This window comes from Meleagris gallopavo, chromosome 5 (genome assembly GCF_000146605.3).
Source record: "Meleagris gallopavo isolate NT-WF06-2002-E0010 breed Aviagen turkey brand Nicholas breeding stock chromosome 5, Turkey_5.1, whole genome shotgun sequence".
Lineage (NCBI taxonomy): Eukaryota > Metazoa > Chordata > Aves > Galliformes > Phasianidae > Meleagris > Meleagris gallopavo.
The window spans coordinates 42,283,189-42,295,948 of NC_015015.2; the positions used below are offsets into that span (position 1 = coordinate 42,283,189).

Below are 12,760 nucleotides of genomic sequence, written 5' to 3' on the forward strand. Positions count from 1 at the left end.
TATATCTTCTTGCATGATGTTCCATGATAGTCTGAGAAACGGGTTGATCAGCCATAAGAAAAGACTCATGAAATATCTTACTGCTATTTTCTGTTATTTAATGGCAGGGTTTAGGGGAGACAGAGCCAAATTATTCTTCTAAAGGAGAATTCCAGTGAGAACCATTGCAGGGATGAGAAATAGTGAGTGTGAGCTGCAATGTGGTAAACTCAAGTCAGATTAGGAAAAAAAATTCACAATGAGACTAGTCACACACTGGAAGGGGTTTCCCACAGAGGCATCAAGTCTCCATCCTCAGATTTCCTTTTAAACTGAATCAATGATAAAGTCCGTCTACAGTCTACCCTGTACCTGATATTAGTTGGCTATAATTAGCAGCCATATTTCATTTTACTTTTATTAAAATGAACCTGTCTCATCCCTAACATAATTCCACATGTTATACATATCAGTTATTCTGACTAGCACTACACACAGAAGAACATCTTTAATAAAGAATCTCAGGGTCTACTTTGGTCACAATTTACATTATTTAGAAAAGTAATCTGACTGACAAATGTATACGTCAGATATCAAGTGTGTAATAGTCTCTCTTAAAAGCAGCTGTTCTGCATCCCCCAAACTAAATTGTGCCTTTCTGTTCTCAGCAGTATAACACATCAGAAAAAGTTTTATTTCCTAGGATTCTGAGACAACACAATTACTGCTGTATTTTACAAAATTATTCTCTATGGACCCACAGATAAAGAAAAAAAAACCCAAACAATTTCTATGGGTGTTTTTCTGTCTTCATGTTGGTATGTATGAATACAACACACCATAAGGCTTTCTTGAAGAGAATGCTGAAAACAGTCTCATCACAAGAGAATGCTGAAAACACTGTCTCATCATAAGCTTTGCAGCCAGACTAAAAAGATCCCAGCTAGCCCAGGGACTCCACTGAGTCTCACTTTATCTTATACTTGGATACAAAACAGCCCCTGCCATCAGAATACAACTGTTAAAATAAACTGCTTTCAAAACTAGCTCAATAATCTCGTACTATGCACAACTGCCAGATACAAGCAAAGGCTTTACTCTATGTCCAACATTAAGAACTACAGAAGGACACAAAAGGCACTAAAAATTCTCCAGAAACTTTCTTCTTATCACAGCAGACATCCCCCTCCACAAATCTTCCCAGTCTCTAGAGGAGAAACCCGGACTGGTTTGGAGCAGCCTGGATTGGCCAGGGTACCGGATACAAGATTTCCTGCAAGTGGTGGAAAAAAAATCTTAAGTCTTAATCTCTAAGTCTTGCCATGTATCTGCCACTGAACAGAAAGCTGCAGCCCTCAACATCCACCAGTGCTTTCAGAATAAGGAGGATGGCTGAGGAGCCTCATAAGAATCCCCTCTTTTTTTCCCCTATTTGACGCTACTCACTTTAGGGCACTTTGGCTTTCTTGGCTATTTTTGTTCTAGCACTGACAAGGTTTTCAACTGCAGCTAACCATAGGGAGGATTTAGCAAGGTACTAAAAGAATTCAGAAAGAAGCCAATCTTAACTCTTTCACACAGTAAACATTTTTTCCAACACAGCCTACTGCCACATCCCCCGCAATGATTTTCTCCTGACTGCATCAATATCATTATCACAAATGCTACTTAAACAAAGCAGTTGCCAATTACAGCTTAAATCAATATTGCAGGGATAAGAAATTTAAGAATCGTAGTTTTAAAAAACAATATTTTGCGAGGTAATCTAACATTCTAATTCAGATTAAAGCACTGCAAGAATGGTGGTATGTGAATAAATGGGATTTCCTCTGAGGGACAAGGCAGATTTAACTTATCAGAACGTTATACAAAATTAAATTGACTTATCTACGAGATAAAAAGCAATACTTTTACAGCGCATAAAAGATGTTATGTCCCATCAAGACATATTTTAATCTCTTGCAGAAACAGGTCAGATATTGGTGACCCGTTTTCCTTCTTCTGTAAATTGTGCTACTTTCCCCCCTCCATTCAAGACTCCAAGAAGGATAAACTTGCTTACTTGCTTCTGACTCTCACCTTAAAAAGCACCAACATTAAAGGAAGTATTACATTCCCAATTATTGGATTCTGAAATTCTGATCATTTTACAGTATCAAAGTAGTCTAAAAATACAGAACAATAAACTAACATACTTGCTTCAGAACTAATGAAAATCTGTTAAAATTAGTATAAAATTAGTATAATATTATATCACAACTCACAGGTATTGTGACAGTGAAATAATACAATCAAGTGGTACATTCAAATTCTGACCGAACTTTATTAAAAACTAGAGAAATCAGAGGCAGTGCTGCCTAACTGCCACCTAGGCTTTCATGGAAAAATCTTAATTAATTTTGTGTCACTCAGTGTAATAAGCAAGATGGAGAATAAATCTTACCCCAGAGCATACTGCTGTTTTCCTTCAGAAAAAACCATGACAGTAATTACACCTAAGGCAATTGCTGATTTTTAAAATGCTCTGTCATTCTGTGTATCTGGACACATGAATTACTATTTCAGCACATTTAAAATTAATGCATGAGGGAGTCAACTTTGTTTTTCAAGAAAGTTGTATTTTATATGAATAACACAACACACTGAAGATCTTTCTATGCATTCCTCCATGATAATTTCTCTCTCTTTCCCAACCCTAAGCAAAACTTCATTCAGAGAGGCAGCCATCAACAGTTCAACAATCAGCACTTTTATTTCTTTAAATATTAGTCAGTATTTTTTAAAAACTTGATACGAGGCATAAACATAATTATGTTAGTGACTCCTCTGTCATTGCTTGGCCCAACTTTTATCTGCTGGTCAGTATGCTTACTAATACATACACATGCAAGAGAGTGGTTGCACTTGGTCTTATTTTCAAAACATTACTTACCTACGTAAAAAAAATAAATAAACACACTGAATTAAAGTATTTTCATGCATTTTCTCAAAGCAAGAGGTGATCCTTTGGACTTCAGAACAAAGTTTTAGAAAATACTGAAGCACTGTTTCAGAATTTCCAAGTTATTCAGAGTTTGGATAACTTTGATTCATTCTTTCCCATTTGCGTCCAAAACAAACACAGGAATTCACATATACACCACACTTTACACAGAAGCTCTCTATTTTTTTAATATGAGTCAGTATTGCACCACACATTTGCACTGAAGTCAGATTCTGCTTGCACACGTTAGTGGAATTTGGCCATTTATTCTGGCATTAAAGTGTTATTAAAAAACAGAATTAAAAGATTCCGCAAGAGACCTAAATCAGTTGTAACACCTCTTGCCAAATATCCTATAAATATCTAACTGTAGTAACACTTTAAAAACATTTTTATATTCTCAAGTACCTAATTTGTATGCTTGTATCCTAAATGCAACACATGCAGTATTAAACATTCTTTTCTAGTTAGTTAATAATCAGAGCTCAGAACACTTTTTCACAACTTGCAACTTCAAAACGGTTTTGCACATCAAATACAGCTTTTCCTATGATTACAGTTAAATAATAGTTTGAGTATAGTCCTCTACGGGACAAAAGACAAACTATCCCTCAGTTTAATGCACTCACTTCACTTTTTTTGCAAGGCTTGCCATTCAGTAACAAAATAAAACTGTCCAAGTATTTAGACTTTCTGAATCCTAAGTTTGTGTCCATACAACTTGAAAATGAGATAAACTGGAAAAAAGCTACAATTACAATTACAAAAATTAAAATTACAAGTAAATTAGTATTAAGCTACACATTACATAATCTGAGGACTACTATGTAAGTATGATCTGTTAAAACAAATATATTAAAAGATGGTACAGCACTAAGAAACCAATCCATTCACTACCTAAATTCACTGACTACAAATTACACCAAGATAAATTTTATCAGAGTGTGTAAATAGGTCAAGATTCCACTCATAACTCCTGCAACTAATTATTCTGAGGCTGTACAGCAAAACTACATAGCCCATATACAGTAATGTGATGCTCATGCCTCCACTTTCGTATCCGACGTAAATCTCAGTGCTTAAACAGTCATACTTTCTTGTTTAACACTTTCAATTCACACTTTAAAGGGTGAGTCGTGCATTAAAAATATGAGTTCTTAGAGAATGTACTTAGTATTCCACAGTATCAAGGATTAATACTGTTTTTGCAGACAGAAGCAAATGCTCAGCAATCTTCCTGAAAACTTCATACTAAGAAAATAGTCAGAAATTAACCCTGTATCTGCTTGGCAAATCCTACTATTTAAAGGCAAAACAACATTTTTTGAATGCAAGCTCTGGAAAGTAATTTATATCCCTACTTTCCATTCCCTTTTATTGCAACACATTTTCCTGCCAAAATAATCCATGCAAGAATGCATGACCAAAAGAATCTGCTCTGAGTTCAGTAGTGTGCTGTCAACTCCCTTAGTCTGATATATGACTCTTAATGGAGGGAACTGCCAACCTTTTTTTTAAAAAAAAACAAAAACAAAAAAAAAACAGATTTTAGGAGTAGTTCCAGTGAAAGAGATAGTGAATTGCTGAAAAGAAAAAACAACCAACCACGCATCTCCAGCGCTTTGTAAATAGATAAATAAAAGCCAGTGGTCATCATTCCGAAACACAAAGCCTTTGCATTTTGCAAATCAAAGTTAAATTCTTCAATAGTTCAATTCTTTACCTTCTGATGACTAAGCAGTGACATCTGAGGGTGCATAAACTGACAAACTCCATTCAGTCACAACAACCGAATTCTAGATAGGTGACACCTGATGTGTTCTAAGTAAATGCTAAGGCTATGAGAGTACTCAGATTTTCCCTTTTCTAGAAAGAGCAAGGAAAAAAAAAGCCATATCACTCCACAGAATTGCACTTTTCCACAGTGACTGTACAGATTAAGAATATTTGGACAATGCAAAAAAGCATACTGGGTCAGAAAACATAAACAGTAAACAAACAGATGAATGGATTCCCTCTTTTCAATTATTCACTAAACAAGGGGAAAAAATATTTCTGAGAACAACTGACTGTATGGAGTATTTCCTACTGATAAATTCTACACCTACGCATGCTAATTCTGTTATTATTCTGTTTGCAGAATAATCACCATATGCATGGGAGAAGAGTTCAATTTCAGTTGAAAAAGTATATTTTAAAATACCTAGCAAAAAAAACTGGGGAGTGAGGGGGAAGATGTTATACAGCTACAGCTAGCGTATACCATATTTCTCCATGAGGCCAGACATTGATCTAAATGACTATACGCTTGCTGAAAGGCACCTTCTGCAAACAGGTTTGTGATTTGTGAACAAACACTAGAAATAGTCACCAGCACACATATCACATTTGTGCTTCAGGTTCTTTTCTCAGCACTGATCCACCAGAAATAAATGCAGAAAAATAACATTCTCTTTCATGTCCTAATCTATAAGGATTTAAAATCTCATGTCTCTCAGCAATTCTTAGCCATGTTGCTTAGGCAGAAAGTGCATGGTGGCGTTTACTTTTCTTTTAAATGATATTTTCAGCATTGTTAAATTTAAAAACAACCACTGCTGTGGCTTTATTCATCTTTCTAAGCTTCTGTTCAGTGCCACTTCTCACACGTTGTTACCTTAGGCATTCTTTTGTTCTGTAAGGTATGTTTTGCACCAGTTTTTGATAAACTCAATTCATCCTCAAGACCAGACTGTGAAGAAACAAGGGGTGCACAGAACAGCTGTTCAGCTGTTGTTGTAACCAAGCTGCTTGCACCAAATGGTAAGGATTCACCATGAAGGTCATCCAGCACCAGAGTCAAAGCCATACCTTAACTCGAAAGTTCACTCACCTCCCGCAACTCAAGCCTCTGAGCCACTGCTTCCAGACTTTCCTGGCCTGTGCTTTCCACAGATAGTGTGAACTCCACAAATTCATTATTGAGTAGCTGGATCCGAGCCACCAAACAACTCTTGCTGGATACTGTATAGCGTCGAGTTCGTTTCAATTTTAACCCAAAAGGTAGAGGCATCTTCTTTCCCACACCGATGGTTGGAGATAAAAAGCTACCACCACTAGGGACTTGAGAGAGGAAAAGCAGCAGTTTCCTCTCAAACAGTAAGGAGCTGTAAAGTCTCCAAAAATCAACCACCAGCAGCAGTATCCATTAAAGGTAAGCAATTTTCCACCGACGTGCAAGTAGAGGGGCATCCACTGGAATCCTAGCAAGAAGCAAAAGAGAAAGAAAAATATATATGAAGCAGAAACAATTTTCAGAGCTGTTATGCATTCAAATTCTCAAAGAATCACAGGAGTTTCTGGTTTTTCCACATACAACACTAGTCTTTGGGTGTTGTTTTGTGTGTGTGTGCATGTGGTTTTTGTTTTTTTTTTACTTGTAAGTAAATAATGAGTCTTCATTAAACATGGCTGAAATGCCTTAAAATAAAAAGCATTTCTTAACTGAATTGGTATTTAAGTGAAAGACCTCTAAAAAGTTCTTCAGTACTTGTAATGCTGATGAAAGCCTTTTCTTTAAGAGCAAAACCAGCAGTTAGGCATTATTTCAGAGCAGCATGGAGCCTCAGCTGCTATCTGTTGGATTAAACACAAAACCAAGCCCCAAAGAAAGGCAGGAAGCGAGGCACTACACCTCACACCTCAGCCATTTCCTACCAGACAATTAAAATCCAATTCTTCCAATTTTCCCTGAATTGCAGCTCGCAGAGCCATTATTTCTTATGTTAAAGTGCGGTACACTGTTTGAGGTTATGGTTTCCCTCACACCACAGTATGCTAATTCTGAATACTATTTATTTTCCAATTTTTCTTGGGGGAGGGGGGAAAGGCAGAGGGAAGAAAAAAAAAAGTACATTTTTTCTAAACGTAAAGGCTCCTCCGCCTTTCGCAAACACCTTCACACCTGCTCTCCTGTCGGCTCCGCCGGGCACTTACTTCACCCTTCCCCTCTTCCAAGCTCTGTCTCACCTCTTGTGCCCCAGCCTAACTGGTTTGGATTTTCAGTAGCACACGAAAAACAAACACACTACATGAACGCAGGTAGTGCTGCAGCAGCGCGAGCGCTCAAAGCGCCACCACCCAAACGAAGCGCTTCAGCCAGGTGGGGGACGGCCTCAGCAGGGCCGCCCAAACACCATGACTCGAACCGACGCCAGCCCGGCTCCCGGTCCGGGCAGCTCCCACTGGCGGCAACGGGATGGGCCGGGCCCAGGCGGCGGCCCCGAGCACACGGCGCGGCTGCATTGTTCGAGCTCCGTTGAGTGAGGTGCCTCGGGCCCTCTAGTGGCAGCACCGTGCTTCTCGAAATAAAGAGGTGTAATCACACGCACACAAACAAACAAACAACAAATCACAGGAATAATGCGTTTTAAAAGGCGCAATTTGATTCCCGAAGGCTATTCTCAGATAAGAATAACCACAAGAATTAGTATGTCCGTTTATTTGGGAAAGGGAAATCAGAAGTAACCTTCCTATTGCACCTGCTTGTACAAAAGGTTTAAACAACCAGATAGCACTACACTGCTTGTATATTTACACACGCATGTAGAAATACAACGTTACTCAGTGCAACCAGACTGGGTTGCAATGCCCTGCCAGGCCCCGTGCTCTGCCCTTTCAGGCACTGTGGAGAAGCAGAGACAGAAGGGCTGCAGGCCTGAGGAGTAGCATGGCATTTTTCCTCGATGACATCTTTGCAACTCAGAACGACCAAAAGCACGTTTCATGGCCATGCTTCTAATAAGCTGGAGGCTGTTCTACCATTGTACACAGTCCTCATCCTCCACAGATATCATCTAAAACCTTAAGATTCATTACTACTGATTTAACACTCCCTCACCCCTACCTCAAAATAAAATAAAATAAAATAAAATAAAATAAATTCCAAACATTGGCTCAATTACTCTTGGGTGTGGCCACAATAAGTAACAACTGACAGCAACAAGTTTCCCTGAAAATTCTAGAGACAGGCAGAGCCTCCTCACTTGATAACTTGCTCTGTACACTGATCCTCCCAAATCCAACCCAAAAAAGCAGCATGCAGGGAATGCTCTGTGAACAGAAACTTTTAGTTTCCTGCCCACTGCCAGCAGAATTTCGCACTAGTTTTACTCCTGGCAGTGAAACTTTTGGCTGGCTGACCTTAGCTCACTTCTGTGACACATTCTGTGCACAATTATGCATTCCTTCTTTTGGTGCTACAGCAAACTGAGAAACCAATTTATTGACTTTTTTTTGAAGGCTGCAATCACATGTGCAGTGCTGTTCTAATCTCAGTTTTACAGTCTGAACATAAAGACTGAAACTGCTATGATCCCATCAGACCCTTAGAAAAGTATCCCAAGAGCGTGGAAGAAACATCAGGAAGCAGCTGTAGGTGAAATTCACAAGGCACCTAATGCTGATTTTAGGCAGTCTCCAATCTCAGTAATTTCTGTGTGCGCAGGTAGCAACGCAGGCATGGGGAGGAAGCTTAGGTCAGAATTTTCAGAATATTTCAGGAGCAATCAGCAATGCCAGATGCTCTCGTATTTGCCTTCTGCATAATTTTAAGTTAGGATACGTCTGCACTGTTACAAAGCTACAGCCAGAAGTTACAAACCCAGGTGACTCTCTGAAAAACAACCACCCTTTATTTAGCATGCCTGGGGTTTTCACACAACAAGTGAAAATTTCATTCATGGCCAAACTTGGTACACTTATATTTCAACACATAATTGCTTTTAAAATTACAGCAACATGCTCATGACTGAAACACAATTAGCAAGCTCTGCGATATCTTTTTCCCTTACTTACCCCTCCCACTCCCCCTCAGTAATAAGCATTTTACTCTACAAAGATTTTCAAGCAGTCTGCGTCAATGATAGCATGTGAAATAAAACTGCAACATCCTACAGAAGAATAGAGTTCCTATAATTTTAAATGCTCAAAGTCCTTTTTTTGTTGTGTGTGTGTGTGTGAGAGAGAGAGAGAGATTTAGGGAGCCAGAAAAAAATAAATCAATCAGAGTACTCTACCCTCCCCTTGTTTTACCAGTTAATCTTTGACTTGGCTCCTGGACTAAAAGAGCCACAGTAAGCACACGTCTCAAACTTCTCCTTCCTCCAAAGCACAGAGCTCTACAGTCTTCACTTTTCAAAAAGTGAATGCTGGAACTCCTCTCACACAGCCACACTTACCCACTAAGTTTGCCTGCCGTTTTCCCATTACCTTTTGCTGCGATCCGAGGACACCGCGCCTCCTTTCACATGTGTGCAGCTGAAGAAAAACCACAGCGCTCCGAGATGTCTTCTGGCGGAGCCATCTCATCTGTACTCCTGTACTGCCTTACTGTGCTCCTCCCGCACCGCACAGCTGCTATCTCGGCTAACCCACCTTCTTCTCAGATCACTCATAGTGAAAACATTCCTCACTTCCTGTCTCAAAAAACTTGCTCTGGGTATCATTCCACTGGGTAAAGAGCTGGGGGTGGAAGGAAATATTGCAACAAAACAAACCAGTGGCAGCCAGCTCTGCAGGCAGTCTCTCCGCGCCACGCTGTGCTGCACGAGCACAAAATCGCCTTCTCTGGAATATTTTCAAGTCGTCCGTCTCTGTGTGCCCGTGTGTGTGTGCATTTAATTTCTTTTCCTGGAGGCGTTCCCCTCGCTCTACCCATGCGGAAGGATACGCCGAAAGAATTAAACCGAAGGCCCGTATGCTTGCAGCCCATTACCTCACAGAGTTGGAATGCCTGGCAGGGAGAATGTCAGCAATGAACAGCTGCTTCACTGGCTGCGGGCTGCTACAGAAATAGGGGCTACAACAAATAGCAGGCAATCCTTGCTTTTTTAATCATATGATCATTTATTTTAAGCTTTTCCAATTAAGGCAACTTTCTTACAAAAAATAATTATCTGTTGGCCTTATTATTTTTATTATTATTATTTTTACACAGCTTGGAAGCATATTCAGGGTTTAATTCATACGTGCCACACTAAGTAACCTATGCACATACATTAATGCCTGCAGCTAAAAGAAGTCCTTGCAAAGTTTCAGCTGTTGGTAATATACACAGCAAGAAAATGCAGGCTTAAAGGCTGATCCTTCAGCTCTTCCTTTCACATCAAAACTCCCAAAGGCTCCAGTAGAAGGTATGTCTTTAATAACAACCACCTTATCAAGCATTAAAGTAATATTTATAGTGTTTAATGAATTCAATCATCACATAGGGGGCACTATTCCCTTCCCACAAATACTCAAAAATATACTCAAAAAATGTACGAAAAATAAACAATTGTTGTATGCTACATAGAATGTCATTCTCCACATTACATGAGCCAGGTAAAAGTATATACAAATTTGAAACAGGTGAGGGATGAGGAAGAAGATAAAGCAAACATGCTACTGTCTGAGCAAGTCTAACTTGCAGACCTGCTATGCAAACAGAATGCTACTGAGAATACTAATCGCAGCTGAAATATGTAAGAAATTTTGTACTATGATGAGTACTTCTGAGTTATTTCTCTCAGACACAATAGGTTTCCTCCAATCAGGGGAATTACCTCTTTTTTTCTCCCACATATGAACCATAGTTACAATGAAGAGTCCATAGGCCAAGAAAAGAATTCATTCAGAGGAGTCTTATATTGAATAAACTGAACAACTTTGAACTAAAACTAAATGAATATCCTTTTCTAGTAGCATGTTAGAGGCCAGAACTATGGTTGCATGAGAAAACTGAACAGTATAATGCATGACAAATCCAAACTGTGAAGATTCAGGGTAACAAAAGCAACACCTCCTATTTCTAAACAATTCATACTGGAAACAAAGCCTCAATACTCCTATCTGCTTCATTTCCTATTCTAAGTTTTGATCACACCATTTTCCTGCCTGATTCCCTGCCTTGAAGTTGCATTATTAGAATTTTTAAATACAGGTAGGACATTGCTTATAGGCTTCTCCACAGCTTACTTTTTCTCCTTTGAAGCTCATCAAACCTTTATTCCTAAATTCCATGTTTTTCTTCTACTTTCTATAAACGTTAGTTTGTATCCTAACTCTGTGTTTATTTGTATTTTCTCCATTTTGCCCTTTATATCTCATATTTTGCCCCATCAGATCTCTTACCTGCTTTACCTATCATCTCTGACAAATAGGACAAAGTGACAATGGAGTCCATGAGCCCACAATGATCTCTGATACAGGCACATTAATAAGACACAGTCCAAATGCCTCAGAGCACTATATTGTGCTACTGCTGCTCTCCTTCAACTCCCAATCTATATTTTCATGGCACGCATAGTGAGAAATACCCACATCCCTTTCAGAAATACCCACTCCCCTGTCAGAAAAGTGGTATGTATACATGTACTTTCCTCAGCCTAATGGAGTTATCCACTTGTGATAAAATACATCATAGTCCCCTAACTACCAGTTGAAAGGCTATTCCCAGAATGGTGAGACAATGAAGAATTAATGTAGAAAAAAATCTTAATTTACTCACTAGCCATGCAAAATAGTGACTTAATGAACTGAAAAGACAGAGTATTTCTGATTCTATGTGTGACTGTTAAAAGCTATTCCTTAAACAAATTCACTTTATTACTCCCTGTGGCCAAGAAATCACTTTTGTCACTTTTTCTTTCCTTATCTGTGAAAAACCAGGAGATAGCTGGGTATCCATACATCGTGACATGCTCCTCAAAGGTATAAAGAAATGAGTAGAATGGAAGCTGCTAGAAAAATAACTACGTCTATTACATGCTTGATACCTGAAATTACACAGTTGCAAGATTTATTTTGACTTAAAAGGCACTGTAAAATGTTGAACTATGTTATAGTAAATAAGTAATTAATTTTATAGGGTTTTACTATATTAAACTGGTCACTTTTCCAAGACAGACAGTACTGAACTATAAACAGGGAGCTTCTGCCATAATTCATAAAATATATATTTTTTGGAACAAAATATTTTTTACAAAAAGTAAATTAATTAGTTGATGACATAAATTTAATTCATATTAGTGTCCTTCCATATATTTTTTTGTTCCAGCAATGGAATAATATAACTTATTTGAAATCTAAACAGAGCTAAATATGTCTCTCAAAAGTCAAAAAGGAATGTTATAATTAAACTAATCTGTTACTCACTGTATCTCACTGTGACACCAGCACAGTATGGTCAGGTGAACAGCTCAGATCATTAGCATTAATTAGCGTAGGCCACCTCTGTATTATGTTTGGTTTATATTAGGAGCCGTGATGCAGAAAGAGATTGAAACAGCTGTTGCCATTGGGTAAAGTAAACTTCAAGCATTATTACTGTTAAAAGACACTTTATATGCTGATCTTTCTGTTCTTCACTGCCCACTGAACTGTCACCACTGAAGTGACGTGGGATATTGGTGCAGGAGACAAATGGCATGACTTATTTTCTGTTCGTCTGCCTTCTGTCTCCTCTGCGTAGTTCCCGCTCCCTCAGAAAGCAATCCCTCGTAGCAATAACACTGGCAGATGTCAGAGAGACGTACGTATATTTGTTAACTCGGGCTCAGACCCAGAGAGCCGCCGGGCCGGGTCCCAGCAGGCCACCCCCTGCAGGCTGCGGACCCCGGAGCGCGCAGGACAAAGCATTTACGAGGAGTCCGGTGGAGGGAGACCTCCCTCGGGCGTGAGGGCTCTGCCCGGCGCGGGCCCCGAGCGGGAGACAGCAGCGCCGAGCGAAGGGCGGTCGAGCGAGCCCGCTTCCCTCCGCCCGCGTGACTGCCGCCGTGC

General features: G+C 39.3%; 1 protein-coding gene across 3 annotated transcripts in view; it reads right to left on the reverse strand.

Annotated features, from left to right (window-relative positions):
• Positions 1-12,754, reverse strand: part of PTPN21 (protein tyrosine phosphatase non-receptor type 21) — a 38,965-nt gene extending 26,211 nt beyond the window's left edge. Inside the window, exons 1-2 of one of the 3 annotated variants that reach the window (XM_019615817.2) lie at positions 12,137-12,754; positions 5,835-6,204 (exon numbers count right to left, since the gene is read on the reverse strand). In XM_019615817.2, coding sequence (XP_019471362.1) covers positions 5,835-6,014 — 180 coding nt within the window. In that variant the 5' untranslated portion in view covers positions 6,015-6,204; positions 12,137-12,754. Of the gene's footprint in view, positions 1-5,834; positions 6,205-9,211; positions 9,672-12,136 lie in introns of those variants that run through there. The other 2 variants (XM_010711805.3, XM_003206659.3) reach the window with 2 other exon arrangements.
• Positions 12,755-12,760: the final 6 nt, after the last annotated feature.